The sequence below is a fragment of the Terrapene carolina genome, unplaced genomic scaffold, assembly GCF_002925995.2.
Source record: "Terrapene carolina triunguis isolate 2854851 unplaced genomic scaffold, T_m_triunguis-2.0 Scaffold96, whole genome shotgun sequence".
Taxonomy (NCBI): Eukaryota; Metazoa; Chordata; order Testudines; family Emydidae; genus Terrapene; species Terrapene triunguis.
The window spans coordinates 46,143,421-46,159,716 of NW_020664447.1; the positions used below are offsets into that span (position 1 = coordinate 46,143,421).

The window sequence follows — 16,296 nt, forward strand, 5'->3', positions numbered from 1 at the left end:
AGCCCTGGAAGAAGGCTCAAATATCACTGACTAACTACTGAGAATGATGTGAAGCATTGATAATGGATATCAGATAACTGATTGAGGAACTTGCAAGCTTACATAGCCTACCTGGCACAACAAAGGGTGTAGGTATCTTCAAATATCTTGTCAGAACTTTTGAGGAGCTGGTCTTGAAGTGAGATAAACTGGCCAGGGTCCTGATCGATCACATTTTTTGCTATGGTGGGGAAAAATGGAGTGTATTGCACTGAAGACAAGGTTGAAGTATCTGTTGAAAATGTTCCTTTTTTTCATTAAGTTTATCACTGAAAAGCACTGTGCAGAGAAGTTTCAGAGTGGTAGCCGTGTTAGTCTGTATCAGCAAAACTACAGAAGTTTTTTCTCCTTCTGATAATAGCCCACCTTAATTGATTAGTCTTGTTAGAGTTGGTATGGCAACCCCCATTTTTTCATGTTCTCTGTGTGTGTGTGTGTGTGTGTGTGTGTGTGTGTGTATATATATATCTTCCTACTGTATTTTCCACTGCATGCATCTGATGAAGTGGGTTTTAGCTCACGAAAGCTTATGCCCAAATAAATTTGTTAGTCTCCAAGGTGCCACAAGTACTCCTCGTTCTTTGTGCAGAGAAGTATGTTCTGTACTCAGGATGAGAAATATACTGTATGTTAACACAAGTACACTTGTTCTTGTGTACTAAACCAATAATTCTAACCACTTCTCTATGAAATGGTTGTACAATATGTACAATTTGTGTTCAACACTAGAGTTTTGTGAGTAAGTGTTGACAACATGCATACAATACTTCCATAGCTTAGGGTGAACATCAAGCAATGTATGGTGATTGCTTTGAGTCAACATTTTCCAAGAGTTTCCATATAGTTGTATCTGGAAAATGGCATCATTATCCTACAGTTAAAATAGGAAATAACTGCAGTGTCTTAGACAGTGAGGTGTGGTAATTGTTGGCAAATATTGACCTTTTAATAGCAAACACAGAATGGAAGGAAAAAATATTACCTGTTAAAGACCAGTATGATGAAGTGTATTTCTGGCTTTGCATTGTTTGACAGATATTACTGCCCATTTCAGTATTTGGAACACTCGCTAGGTCATGTCTTTTTGATGCAGTGAAAATGCTTGAGAATAGATTTCTTTGTGACACAACTGCATTTGGATAATCATTATGCCCATCTCCTATGGCTTAAAAAATACCTGGGATTTCCTCTTCTAGCCAACACAGTGAATCTGCTGCTAGGAAACTTCAAATGGCTTTTCAACAGAGACGTCATTATTTCAGAGTAAAGGACAAGTAGAAGACTCCCTTTCTTATTCCTTACAAGGCTGTGGCAGAAAAAATAGCAGTTGCAGCTCAGATGTAATTTTCTCAGCTCCATTGATGTTGGCCCTGTACAACACACTGTGATAACTTCCTATTATTGAATGCTTGATTGTTAGGTGTATAAATCTGAATAAGCTGACTTTTCTTCACAAAGAATGTACCAGAAATTATTTTACAGGCATTTTTGACACAGTCTTATAATGATACATTCCAAATTTTAAACCAAACATTTCCCCGATTTTAAAACTGAAGATTCAGCTTCATTCACACACAAATCAGCCATCATTGAACCTTAAAAGTTTGTGCTGTTTATCACTTCAAAAATATCATAAACTATTAACAAAACAAAAAATGTATGTACAATTGTAATTACATAGCATTGACTGTGAAAATAATACTGAAACGGTGCATGTCTCTTACGGGTTGCCTGTGAAGCTTCCCTGTTCCCATATGCTGTGGCTGTCAAGGATCGGTGATGAGAGCTACATTCTAAATATTGAAATTGCTCTTCGTTGATATCTTTGCAGCTATAGGATGATCTACAATCATTACTCTTGTTTTTAGCTGAGTTTCACCTGGCTCAGATCAGGGAAGGAGAGGCAGACAGAAGCACTATGACCCAGCATGGCATTGCTTCTATTGATATACAAGTTCTCCATGATCATATCTTCCCTGCCTATGCGGTTAGGAACGGTGGCTTAACGTTTTATCAGAAAATTTTAATGGATTTACATATAACATGTAGATTGTGCCTGCCAAGTAATGGTTATAAATGTTAACACTTATTATCTTAATTTGATCGTAAAGTAGTGATTCAAATATTTGAATATTGTAACCTCTTGTTTTATGGACCGCACCTCCCTCCCCCCGACAGCTCGGTGTAGATTAGCTCGTGCAGAATGATACAGCTGAGGTTTTAACAAAATCCTAGCTGCATTTTTAACATGCTTTCCTGGCCAACTCAGTCTACACTTTGTCCCTTGATTTGCATTTATATATAAAAATCGCCCTTTTTGGTAAACAAAGCACTGCACAAATTCATTGTGGCTTATCTTGGTGACTTCAACCTTATGTTCTGAGTTATCTCTTTATGTGTCCAATGAATTTGTTGGCAAGGTTCATAAATCTGCTTGACTGATTTCCTTGTGTTAGGAGTGTATAACATTTTGCTGGTGTCATGGCGTGTTCACCCCCACACTGGCAGGGAAGGGGTTAATCATAGAAGATTAGGATTGGAAGAGACCTCAGGAGGTCATCTAGTCCAACCTCCTGCTCAAAGCAGGACCAACCCCAACTAAATCATCCCAACCAGGGCTTTGTCAAGCCAGGCCTTAGAAACCTCAAAGGATGGAGATTTCACCACCTCCCTAGGTAACCCATTCCAGTGCTTCACCACCTCCTAGTGAAATAGTGTTTCCTAATATCCAACCTAGACCTCCCCCACTGCAACTTGAGACCATTACTCCTTGTTCTGTCATCTGCCACCACTGAGAACAGCCTAGCTTCATCTTCTTTGGAACCCCCTTTCAGGTAGTTGAAGGCTGCTATCAAATCCCCCCTCACTCTTCTCTTCTGCAGACTAAAGAAGCCCGGTTCTCAGCCTCGCCTCATAAGTCATGTGCCCCAGCCCCCTAATCATTTTCATTGCCGTCCGCTGGACTCTCTCCAATTTGTCTGCATCCTTTCTGTAGTGGGGGCCCCAAAACTGGATGCAATACTCCAGATGTGGCCTCACCAGTGCCGAATAGAGGGGAATAATCACTTCCCTCGATCAGCTGGCAATGCTCCTACTAATGCAGCCCAATATGCTTTTAGCCTTCTTGGCAACAAGGGCACACTGTTGACTCATATCCAGCTTCTTATCCACTGTAATCCCCAGGTCCTTTTCTGCAGAACTGCTGCTTACCCAGTCGGTCCCCAGCCTGTAGCAGTGCATGGGATTTTTCTGTCCTAAGTGCAGGATTCTGTTGAACCTCATCAGATTTCTTTTAGCCCAATCCTCCATTTTGTCTAGGTCACTCTGAACCCTATCCCTACCCTCCAGAGTAGTGCAGACAGGGACCTGGGAAGCAGAGAAGGAGCTCTGGATGGGCTGCTGAGACTGAGTAGGGTTCTGTGGCCCCAGGGAAGTGGACCAGGGAAATGCAGCCATAGTCGAGGCAAAGGAATGCATTAAGTGACTTTGGTTCAAAGGGTCCCTGGGCCGGGACTGGGAGTAGTGGGTGGGCCCGGGTCTTCCACTCGCCACTGCGGAAGTGGCTGGACAGTTGGACTGCAGTACTAAGCCCCAGAAGGGGAGATCACAGATGGTGACACAGCCTCATGACTGTATCATGAAGAGGATGCTGCGGTCCTTGGAGTGGTGGGGTCTGAGAGCAGATGTGATGGTGGGCAAGCCACCATTGGGAGAGGGCGTACCAACCTGTGGAGCTAATTCCCAAGACGGCCAGTAGGAGATGCCACCGTGGTGAGTCATGCACTGTCACAGTTGAATAAAACATTATTTTGATCTTTTATACAGGTTGCGTGTATTTATTCCTTAACAAATACTTGCTAAAGTAAGACACCGTGATTTGCCAAAATGATTCAATATATTTAAAACTATTACAAAGGTAATTGTAAAGCACTATGGTTTAAATCTTCCTCCCTTTGTTTTCCAATAAATAGAATATAGGTTTATAGTGACAGTTACTTTCTTTATGGAATTGTGTTTTCTTTAATTTTGCCTGAACTGATTCATAGAAGCCTGTACCTCTTTGTCTCCACAAGAAGATAATGATCTTTTACCTTTATAATGATAGCAGTTATGAGCAAGTCAAATGGTAGTTTTCAAGAACCTCCTGGAGTGTGTATGAATCAAGATCATTTTAACAATGAAAAGGAATTGAGAGTCAGATACTGTTTGACATCTCTGTCAAAGAAGTGTATGTTGAGTAAATACAAATAGAAGGATTATCATATCTTCATATATTATTTCACTTTCATTTGACTCATGAATTGGATCTTTGTTCTGTCTATTTCATTTCTATCCCACTTGATTAATTTTAGAGTCAGAATTAGCAATATAATTTAAAAATTGTAGGATGACATACATTCTTCTTGAAAAGGAATAGTCTGCATCGATCATATTGTGGGCTGTGATTTTTTTTTTTCTGAATTAAGTGTGCTAAGCATATTAAGGCTTGGTCGTCTGTGGGTGTGAGATTCCCAGTGAAAATAAAGGTGCTTTAGGTAGTGATGGTAGTCATTCCCTTTTTCTTCTGAGTCTCATTTCTTCAGCATGGTGTGGTGGAGACACTGTCATCCAGGTGAGACAAAAGGCAGAAATCCTAGCCAATCCTGAGGTCATAAGAGTCCATAGCACCTTTTGCTGTTTGAGTTGGATACACTGTTGCAGTATGCAGTACTGCCACTCCAAATGTTCAAAAATCTTAGTCTGGCCCCCCAAAATCATGAGATTGTAAAAAATAATAAATGTTATTTTTTAATTTGGGTTCTGGCTTTTGAGCCCTTATGGTGCACTTGCTTCATGTTTTTCAAGACTTTTCTTTGCAAGGCTATAAACTTTTTTTCCTTCAATGAAACCTGAGATTCTCATGCAGAATCATGATTCTAGAAGCTGGGTTTTAGGAATAACACTAAAATGGCAAGAGTTGGTCACACTGTAATAATAATTAATAGCTCTTATATAGTAGTCTGGTGGCCATGTTCCACCCTAGATGTTGCTGCATTTCATTGGCGAGTGAAGGTGTGTGTGTGTGTGTGTGCACGCTGTCTGCAAAGTACTGTGGGATCCCTTGGGCATGAGTGGCATTATAGAAATGTCAAATATGATGATGGCTACTAAGATAATGATGATCTGTTTATATGTTCCGTAGATTATTTGCTCAGTCATCAATATTTTTCACAAAAAATGCTATGTGGTGTTAAGTGTCCTCCTTCCATTGTGTGGCTCTCTTGGTAATAGATCACTCTCTGCCTTCCCACCTGATTTGCTTCTCTTGGTGCTATTTACCTCACCCCTCAATTCCCTCCTATTGCCTGCTCAGATCCCCGGGGTGGAGGGTTCGGGGGTGGGGGGAGGGGCGGCAAGTCCTCTTTCCCCAGTTAGTGTCCATCTTTGGGGAGCTTCAACAGTGTCTGGTAATTCTTCTTCATAATCCTGCTTCCATCATGCCAACAGATTCCCAATATTGGCTGGCCTCTGGTCCTTGTCTCTTTACCCTCCTGAGGCATCCTAGAGAAAAACTTTGGCCTCCTCTAAAATGTTATAATGGAGATGAAGTTTCCTTCTTTTAAGCAGGGGGAGCTACCAAGAGTCTGCAAATTTCCCCTTACCACTTACATAGTTTTAGTCTGTTTCAAACTTTGACCTTCTATTGTTTAAACAGCTTACTCATCCAAACCCTTCACTCACCTTTGTCCTCCCAGGAACAAAGACAAATCTTGATCCTTCTTTTCACACATATGCATGAAATTTCAATATCAAGAAAGATATTTTTAGTCACAGTGATGGAGAACAGAAAAAGCATATCTTGTCAAAGTTGTGACAGAATTTCTACAGATAGACTCCAATAGTTTCATCTGCACTGTTTCTGTAAAAACTCAGCTCCACTGGTCTGCGAAAATGACAAGATTAGCAGTTCCAAAGACACACAATTCTGTGTGGTTTTTTTTCAGGCTGAAGGCTAAGGTTGGATGGAGTTCAGTAAACAGCTCTCTCTGGCTCTTGTAAAACCACCACTATGATATTGCATTCAGTTCTGGACATTTTATAATCCAGAAAGATGAATGTGGATTGGAGGGAGTTTCAGAGAAGAGTTATAAATATGATTAATGGGCTGAAGGGATTTGCTTACAAGGACAGTTTTAAAAGAGCTAAAAATACCTAGCTTGACTGAATGACAGTTTGGAGAAACATAACTGTCTGTAAGTAACATCACCAATACAGAATAATTCTTTAAGCTGCCACAAAACACAATAATTAAAGTTGGAGGATGAAACTCAGAGGACAATTTAGTGTATAGCGGGAGAAATGTCCTGACAGTTTGGTCACAGTCCGCGTGTGCACCCAGTAAACAATACGTAGAAAACAATCCTGTACAGAGAGATGATAGGACTAGATTTAAGAGATATTTTCCATCTCTATTATTTGAAGATGGGAAAGTAAGCGACTGTGCTTGAGGAAAGATCTAAGTTTGATATCACAATGTTGCATTCAATTTTATGCAACAGATCACTTGAGTTAAAATCTTCCAGGACACTGGGATCATTTGGTCATCCTGTTTTCTCCTGTGCTCCAGTTCCCCCTAGCTCCTTGCTGCGATGTTGTTCTTTCTCTGCTAAACATTTCTCACTGCTTCCAGGCCACCTCTTTGCTCCACGTCTTTCAGTCTCCATCTACTTACAGGTCATTATGCCTGAGTGTGCATTTCACCCTGTTACTTGAACACCCTGTTGTAACAGTGGACAGTGCACATACATTCCTAACCACACAAAGCAAATGACTTATGAAAATTGTTTTTTGTGATGGAGCGGAAGGAGTAGATATTATACCATTATATGTTATTTAACAGGGTTGCATACGGAAGCCTGCATGGTGTCTGCTCACACAGTTCTTAGCTGTAAGTAGGGTTGGTCCTTGACTTTCATAAGCACATTAGCTTTCACTTTCCTTCCATGTTATGTAGCCAAGATACTCTGTTGCACTTTGACAGTTTAGGCAAAATGAGTATATGATGGAGCAAGCTTCTCTCTCAGCTGTTTTTCCAGTGAGTTTGGTTTCTGATCCCTATTTTTAATGAATATCTTGTGTCAGGTAATATTTTTCCTGTTAGAATGCTAGAAGCTTAAGGCTTCTTACAACCTGCTCTTAATATGTACCTTTGCAAAATGTGTAAGTGACAATTGCTAGTGGTGGTCAGAGGTATAGCAATTTAAGAGCAAGATTGGCAACAGAATTGTTGAGTGTTCTTTCTGCATCTTTTTAATCTAACTGCATCATCATGTTCTCCTGCTTCCCCCTTGATGTTTGCCCCTTCTATTCTGATTAGCTGGCTGTAGAAGTTGTCAACTGTCACTGAACCCAAAACCTCAGAATGTTTTGTTCTCTGCAAAGTTTCAAGCCTACAAAATTCAAAAGTGTTATCTTGTGCTTCCTTATTACAGTAGTTTTGTGCACACAATGCTGTTAAAATATTTTAACATAGTGTAGTCCTGTCCTAATAGCAGGCTAAATGAGTACTTTGAGGGTGATATCTGGCTTAAACCAACATAAGAAAAGCAATTCATGGTTAATGCTGATAGTGTCCTTAATGTAATGTTGTACCTCAGTTTTCTTTGCATATAGAAGTATAGAAAATTATCCATTTATCTGGTAAAGGATCATATCTGCTGAAATACTTAAGATCTATTAATAACTTTGAGCCATGTGATTGTATATTCCACCCAAATCCAATATTACTTTAACTTGGCTTTAGGTGTATGACTTTCCATTTTTAAAACTGAACACACTAATTAAAAAAAAAAATATATATATATATACATACACAAACTGAGAAGTTTTAAATGCTGTTTAGGAGCCACTGTGATAGTCTCTGGCTAAAACTGTCATTATCTAAAACATATCTCATAACTTCTGAAAATTATTTTGTAGGCTGTAATTACTAGTATGGCCTACCTAAATATGTACATATAATATCCGTTCTTAACACATTCACCTACTAGGTGATCACTATAATCCTATTATACAAATATGCCTTTACATATTTAGAAAGCCCAGATTTTTTTACTTGCTAGACAATTAGAAGTCTGAATAGACTGTCCATAAATCCATGGGAGCTGCAGATTATTCAGAATACACATTATTGCACATATCAAGAAAATACAAACAAATTTTAAACTGTAATTTTGTCAGCCAGTTATGGCTGAGGGGAGAACAACGGAACCCGAGACTTTAAGGGCATGTTTGTGGAATGTTCCTCTCACTGTCTAGTGTGCTGAAGTGGGGACAGCTTCTCTAAGCAAAGGATTTATGAAATACCGAGGGGGGGAAAGTTGGAAAACCATCCATCCATTGCAGAGTAACAAAACATCATTCTATCCAGTAAACAGCAGCTTTGATGCAGAATGTCTGCTTGGTTCAGTAGTAGCTAGCGCTCCCTTACAGTTACTGGTTTTCTGGATTTCACTAACCCAGATGGAGACTAGTCATTTAGCGAATACAAACAAAAGCAAAGCGTACTTGAAAATGAGGCTGAACTGGAATTGATCATATAATGGTTGTCATTTGGGGATATTAAATTAGATGCATAATGTAGTTACTGTGTCTGTAGTTTCTGTAGTGCTGTTAGCACACAATCAGTACATCATTCTTTGGCAATAAAATGTCTAACCGGTCAAGAAAAATAGACAACAAACAAACGCGTTGGTCAAGCTTCTCACTTAATGATGGGACCTTTTTATCCCTAGTTAAGACTATGAAATCCACTCTGACACAGACTGACTTACACTAATGTACATGTTTTAAGTAAATATTTGCTTGGCTTTCAATTATTTTTCTTTTATTTTCTCTCTGAATATGATGCACTGGCCAATAATGTGTTATAATGCAACACTTCTCTCAAGGGAACGTTCAGCAGCTCCTGAGTAATCTCTACCCTGTTGTTTCTTTGAACACCCTTGTTTCTATCTCATCATCCAAGTCCCTTACTCACAGAAATTGGTCCCAGCAAATAACAGCAAGCCAACATTTTGTGCACTTAAGACTTTTTTTTTTATAAACAAGTACACAGTAGTCCAAGCTAACACATAATGTCTGTTGAGCTAGTCTTTACTCATTATGGAGGGATGCCTTGGAGGTCAGGTGGGCAAATGATTGCAATGTGAAGATTTTGATTTGTCTATTTGGAATATACAGTTGTTTGTTTAGCCTTTTTCCAGCTTCCTGTTTCACCCTATTTAGTTTAAATAAAGCTGGTTGGTGTGGACTGCACACCTTTTGACATCTTGCATATTTTATTGGCTCCTTAGACTGTAAACATTGCAGCCATTAGTGTCACTGAATTTAGTCTGGTTTTCCCTGTTAAGTTTCCTGGGGAGACTGAAATCTGACTTCAGTGCTTGTATACACAGGGACACTAAGGAAAATTGATCCAAATTAACTAAAAGTGCCAATTAAAAATGGATTAGTTTAACTGAATGAAACCCCTGTGTGGACACTCTCATTCAGAATTAAAGAGGCCCTAATCTGATTTAATTTGATTCACTTTGGAAGTGTAATCTCTGTGTAAAGGCAAAACTGTGCAGTTTACTATAATTTGTGGCAGATTACTCAGCCACTCAGTTTCCATTTTACTGGCAAGAGACCAGTACCTAGGACGTTACAAGGAGAGGAGGATCAGGCGGTCCCTTCATCCTGTTAGGGGTGTTTTCTCCTTTGGGTCTCTGGTTTCGCACTTTCCCTGAAGTTCTCGGTTTCCCATCTATTAAGTAAACTTAATTTTGCCCACCTCAGACAGGAGTTGAGGCTTAATATTTATAAAGTAAGTTGACTTGTCTGATGACTTTATTTGAATGAAAAGATATTTTTATTGTTAATGACCCAAATTCTATAATCCAAAACTTGCCTCAAAGTGCCATTATAAGAAAACCTATTTCTGCTTTCTCTGCCATGCTTTTACCTTAAGAATAAATGTGCTTGCATAGAAGGAGCTGTGGGGTAACTTGTAACTGCTGGTCAGAGCCTTTGGAGAGAAAGCAAAGTACATGTGCTGGCCTTTTAAGGTAGTTTGGGCTTGGTGGGAATATCACAGTGTAGGCAGGGAACTGTTCAGCCTTAAAATCCCCAGTCAGGAGGGAGTGAGATGTGGGTCTCTGTCAAAGAGATGTGATAGTTGGGAGCCAGAAGTCTAAAGTGGGTGCACTTGAGTGGCCACCGGGGGGAAATACAGAAACTGTAACAGACCCTTTTTATGGTTTAGATATTTTAGTCAAAATAAATGGGCCCAATTTTTTTCCTCCTATGGAAATCTTATTGACCTCAGTAGAGTTGCATGAATGTAAATAAGGGTAGAATTTGACCCACAATCTTTTTTTTAATTGTTTGAGAGTGGTTTGGGGATTCTTTCATGAGAAATAAATATCAGTGAAAGCTATTGTGTTTGATAGTTTAATGGTTATATTTCTGGTGATGTTGAGTGAAGTGGAAATGGCAGCTTGCACTTTTCATTAAGACTGTGGTTACTGATACTTGTATCAGCCAGGGAGTTCAACAGTAAGTTACTTTTTCAGCAGTGTGTGGGGATGTGGGGGGATAGCTGCAGAGTTGACAAGCAACTTGGCTTTGGAAGGGTGGTGCAAGTTCCCTGGAAAACTCCATGTAACCCTGTGAAAAGACACAGATCAAGAGCACCTGGGGGTAAATGTTATGATGCTGAGCATGAATTTTAGTGTTGCCATCCTTTTTGTGTTACCCTTCTTTCCATTGAAGAATTTATCAGGAAGTATCTTGAGAAAAGATTGTGATATTCTGCTGCTAATTTGCAGTTTGTTACATCAAAATTGCCTTCATTAAGTTTTTTTTTTCCTTTTTACAGGCAATGTTACTGTAGAAGATTAGTCAGATGCCTTCTGTACATTCTCCACATCACATGCTGTCTCATGCAAGCTTTGAAACACTGACCACATAATTTAAATTAATGAATAATTAGGTGAGCATAATGGAAGGCACTCATACTATCCTCCAATTGCACAGGCCCATTATGGAACTCTGTTACGTCAGCTTCTATCTCTCAAAGGGAAAAGTCAGAGGATTTACATACAAGGACTGTGTAACTCTAGACAAATCCAATAAACGTTTTCATAACTGCTATCAAGTAAGAGAAGGATCAGAGACAGCAGAACCGAGAGAGCAACCTTATGAAAATGTTGGAGATATTTTTTTCAAGCAAACTACCACTAAAGATATTCTCACTGAGCTGTATAAACTAACTGCTGAAAAAGAGAGGCTGTTAGCTAACCTACTCAGTTCACACAACATTCTGGGTATTAAAATGGGAAATCAGGAGGGGAAGCTACAGGATGCCTCTGGAGGACTGAAATTTAAAGATGATGATCTCTTAAGCTTCAAGGATCAGCAGGAAACCTTTTTGGGATCCACAGATCAGAAACCCAGCTTGAGAAACAAAAAGATGAGGAAAACTGGCAGAAGGAGAGAGAGCTTGGAGGAGTTCATAAACAAGAAAGTGAAAAAGAAGGTTCACAGCGATTTGGAACCTTGTGTGTTAAACAGGACAGATATGGAAAATAAAAGGACATTTCCCACCAAATTTTCTGCTGGCAGCTGTCCTGGTTCCTTTTCCAATTCTAATTGGCAGACAGTAGAAGACCAGGATGATTTACCATTTGACATGAATATACCACCAGAAAGATGGAGAAAAGATGGGTATTTTCTTGAGCGCAGTGGGACTTTGAAATCAGAAACAGACCTGTCTGATTCTCTATCCGAATATGACAATGATGTGTATGGAAGTTGTATTACACATCCCAGTGCTGGTCTATTGGGTGATGCAGAGGGTACTCTTAAAGTAATGAAGATGCAGCACAGCAGCCCTTTGTTGAATTCTTTCCAAGACAGTTTATCTAACAGATTTGAGGCCTTAAACAAGACTGCAACAGCTGAAAGCCTGCATGGTTATGAGTATACTGAGCAGACCTGCGGTAAGAAACCTACAGCCAGAGTTGTTGCTAAAGTACAGGATTTGAGAGCGTGTATGCAGAAAGTTATAAAAACCCATACAGAGTCTGATGATAACCTTTCTTACACCTATACTCAAGAAAATAAGGAAACTGTTACACCTGTTCTCTCTGAAGTGTGCAGGGAATTTATAACAAAAGCTGAGGTATTTAGTATAGGTGAAACTGCTGTTGACTCTAAGTACACTGTGATGCAGGAAAAGGAACGCAATGGCTGTGTTTTGCAGTGCAAAGAAGAGAGACTGCAGATTACTGATGAGTCATGCAACCTTGAGGGAGCAGTCAATAAAACCCTTCTGAAAATTATCCAGAATGACAGTTTAGATGAAGCTGCAGAATGGAAGAGACTACAACAAATTACAAGAGCAGACAAAAACCTACCAGGCTCAATGTATGGCAAAAGAGCTACCTTACCCCAGGAGAGCAACAAAAGTTTGTTTTTAAATCCGCCAATACATTTAAAAACTGATATTTCTCAGACAAGCACTAACATTAAACCAGAAGAGAAAAGGCCACTATCACCCTCTTTAGTTGCTGTCTGTAATGTTTTTAATAATTCATATTCAGGATCCAATGCACACAAACAAATGTCACCTATTCCTTCTCCTTTATCTTCGAGATTGCCTAGTCCACAGCTGCACCATAGGATTCTTCCACTATCTACACAGAACACTGAGGAAGAATCTGTGTTGAATGACTATTGCAGTGGGGGACACGATGCCACAAACCTCTCCTTTGCTAATGATTTGGAATCACAGTTCTATCTGAAGTTTCCTGAATCTGGAGAATTGGGATTTTCTATAAGACAACCAAGCCTACATCAGCGCAAAACTGGAGAGCATTTGGAAAAATGCACTATCCAAGAAAAACTAACTACTCAGACACAGCAGCAGCTATGTCCAGGTTAGTCCTATTTCAGACTGCAAAAAATTCTGTCAAACTCTAAATATCCCAGATGTGGTCTTTTAATAATGACCAATTTTAGGGCTTAAACAATGCATTTGCAATTAAAGTAGTTTGTTGACTATTTAAGGCTCTGATTTGAAATTTGATAATATATTTGGTTTTTATTAAAGTGATCATTATAGTTTGCGGTGTTTGCCAGATATTTAGGTGCACAACATTTACCATGAGCTGAATATTTTTCACCCATGTAAGATATTCATATCTACCATATGTAATGCATCCAGTTATAAGTGCATTTCCTACACAGGGTGAAAATTTGTACTTGCTTATTTTCCTGTTTTATTTGTTCTAGATTGTCAAATGGACCGAATATCTGTTGTCAAAACCATTTTGTAGTTGATTTGGCTTACCAGATGGTATTTTGCACTTGTAGTGCAAGTAAATTAATTTATACTAACTTAGTGTAAGATTGGTGCTTTGGCCATGTAACTACAACAGGTTCATATAAATGATGTGATAACAAAATGTTTGTGTTTTAAAGTGTTGCACATGAGAATCATGTTACGATGTACTTGTATCATGTGAAATATATACTGCATGCTGGACAATTATCTCTGCATCGTGTTAACTGGCATGACAAGGCCCAGGTTTTTCTGGGAGCTTGGAGTACTGGGGAGTTTTAGTTCTAGAGCATCTGGGTGTGAAGAACAAAGTGTTGGGGGAGGGGTGATCATGCTTTGTGTGATTTTACAGCTTACTGGAGAGGGCTACACACTTCAGTGACTTCTCAAAGTTCTTCATAGATAAGGGAAATGAGAAGGAAACAGAACAGTGCTTCCATACCCACAAAATGAAACTCTACTCACCACCTTCATAAAGATACTGTAAAAAAAAAGTTATTACAGTTTTTAAATCTTTTTATCCAATCTCAAACTTTTGTCTAACTACAAATCACTGAACTCTAGAAGACACTAGGATCCAGGTGCCAGATCCAGATTTTTGTGGAACTATTGTACAACGCTGTGTCTGGCAGGGGTGCTGGAACAAGTGATCTCTTCGGGTTTGTTTTGTTGTTTTAAAGGCAAAAATCCAAGATTTAGTGGTATGGCTGTGAATGAAACTTTTCATACAGCGATACACAAGCAATTCCTTCCTCACTCCCACAACTATCAACTGAAGTCATAAGACTAGAGAATCAAGATGATGACTATGACTCTTGTGCTGTTATGAATGGATTTGGGTGGATATTTACCCTCCTTCATTCTGGGATACCCACTGCATGCTCCTGCAGTTTAAATTGGAATACCTAGCTGGCTATGGATTGTAGTAGATGCACTGAAAGCAGTTCCATGATTTGGTGGGCAGAGGGTGCTCTCTATATATTTTGCCATTGCTTTATTTATAGCAAATAGCATGTTTTAGTGACATTGGGCTTGTATCTTTTGTTGCTCAGGTTGGTAGGGTTGCCAGGTGTCCGGTTTTTGACCGAAACGCCCGGTTGAAATGGGACCCTGGCAGCTCCGGTCAGCAATGCTGACTGGACTGTTAAGTCTGGTCAGCGGTGCTGCAGGGTTAAGGCAAGCTAGTCCCTACCTGCCCTGGCACCATGCTGCACTACAGAAGCGGCCAGCAGGTCCGGCTCCTAGGCAGGGGGGCAACAGGGCTCCATGCACTGCCCCTGCCCCGAGCACCGGCTCTGCACTCCCATTGGCTGGGAACCACGACCAATGGGAGCTGGGAGGGGGGCGGTGCCTGCAGGTGAGAGCAGCGCGTGGAGCCTCCTGGCCCCCACGCCTAGGAGCCGGCCCTGCTGGCTGCTTCCGGGGCCCAGCGGGGAACCAGAACAGGCAGGGAGCCTGCCTTATCCCTGCTGCACCACTGACTGGGAGCTGCCCAAGGTAAGCCTGCGCCTCAACCCCCTGCCCCAGCCCTGAGCCCCTTCCTGCATCCCAGAGCCCTCACCTCCTCCCACACCCCAACCCCCTGCCTCAACACACAGCCCCCTCCCACATTCCAAATCCCTTGGCCCCACTCTGCAGCCCTAGCCTACACCCCCAGTCCAGAGCCCATACCCCCTTCCACACCACAGCCCCCTCCCGTATTCTGAATCTCTTGGCCCCACCCCCCAACCCCCTCTTGTGCCCAAAGCCCCTTATCCCCAGCCCCACTCCAGAGCCAACACCCCCAGGTGGAGTCCTCACCCCCTCCCTACCCCAGCCCAGAGCCCCCTCACGCACCCTGAACCCCTCATTTCTGGCCCTACCCTGGAGCCCTCACCCCCAGTTAGAGCCCTCACCCGCTCCAGCACCTCAACCCCCTGCCCCAGCCCAGTGAAAGTGAATGAGGGTGGGGGAGAGCGAGCCACCGAGGGAGGGGGAATGTAGTGAGCAGGGGGGGAGGCCTCAGGAATGGGAGGAGCCTCAGGGAAGGGGCAGGGCTATGATGTTCGGATTTGTACGATTAGAAAGTTGGCAACCCTACAGGTTGGCTATCCATCCTTCACTTCAGCATATGGATTTCTGGATCTCTTCAGTTATACTTGTACTGAAGTGCAACCGCTGGCCCACTAAGCAGGCCACAGCTTTCATTTTATTAAGTGAACTATTAACTGGACAAGTATCAGGGGGTAGCCGTATTAGTCTGTATCTACAAAAACAACAAGGAGTCTGGTGGCACCTTAAAGACCAACAGATTTATTTGGGCATAAGCTTTCGTGGGTAAAAACCTCACTTCTTCAGATGCATAGAGACAGAATTTAACTGGGCAGAATTTATGGTCCAAAAGTAATTCTTTGGTAGAATTCTTGGGAATTGTTTCTACAGGCAGTAATGCTGTTTGAATTATCAAAGTACAAATTAAAAGCTTAAGAAGAGATTAAGGCTTGCAGGAAATAATAAAATAACTCCTGTTTTGAAGTTTCTGTAGCCTACCATGGCGTGCAAACTTTGCTGCCACAGGGGTCTAAAACCAAACCCTCTGTAGCTGCTGTTTAAATGTTAAAATTTAAAACACTATGGAAACTTGTACCATTTTTCTGAGGAGATATATTTCTGTGTTTATTAAATGAGGAGCAAGCCTTGTTGTTAATTGTTCAGTGTGGTAAGAGAAGCAAAGGGGATTTCTATTATTCGGATCTAGTTGTAAGATCATCTGATAATGTTACATATTTGAGTTGGATTTGTGAAATGCTGCAGTGTTTTCTTTACATTTTAGTAGCCAGAAGTTAATTGACATGTCTCAAATGGACATGATATCATCATGCGCAGTTCAATCAGGCCCCAATTCCTGCAAA

The 16,296-nt window shown here is 40.8% G+C and overlaps 1 protein-coding gene across 1 annotated transcript in view; it reads left to right on the plus strand.

Moving 5' to 3' along the window:
• The first annotated feature begins 11,062 nt into the window (after positions 1–11,062).
• FMN1 (formin 1) overlaps positions 11,063–16,296 on the plus strand; it is a 338,092-nt gene continuing 332,858 nt past the window's right edge. The window contains exon 1 of the mRNA XM_026651453.2: positions 11,063–13,001. Within this exon, the coding sequence (XP_026507238.1) occupies positions 11,063–13,001 (1,939 nt within the window). The remainder of the gene's footprint in view (positions 13,002–16,296) is intronic.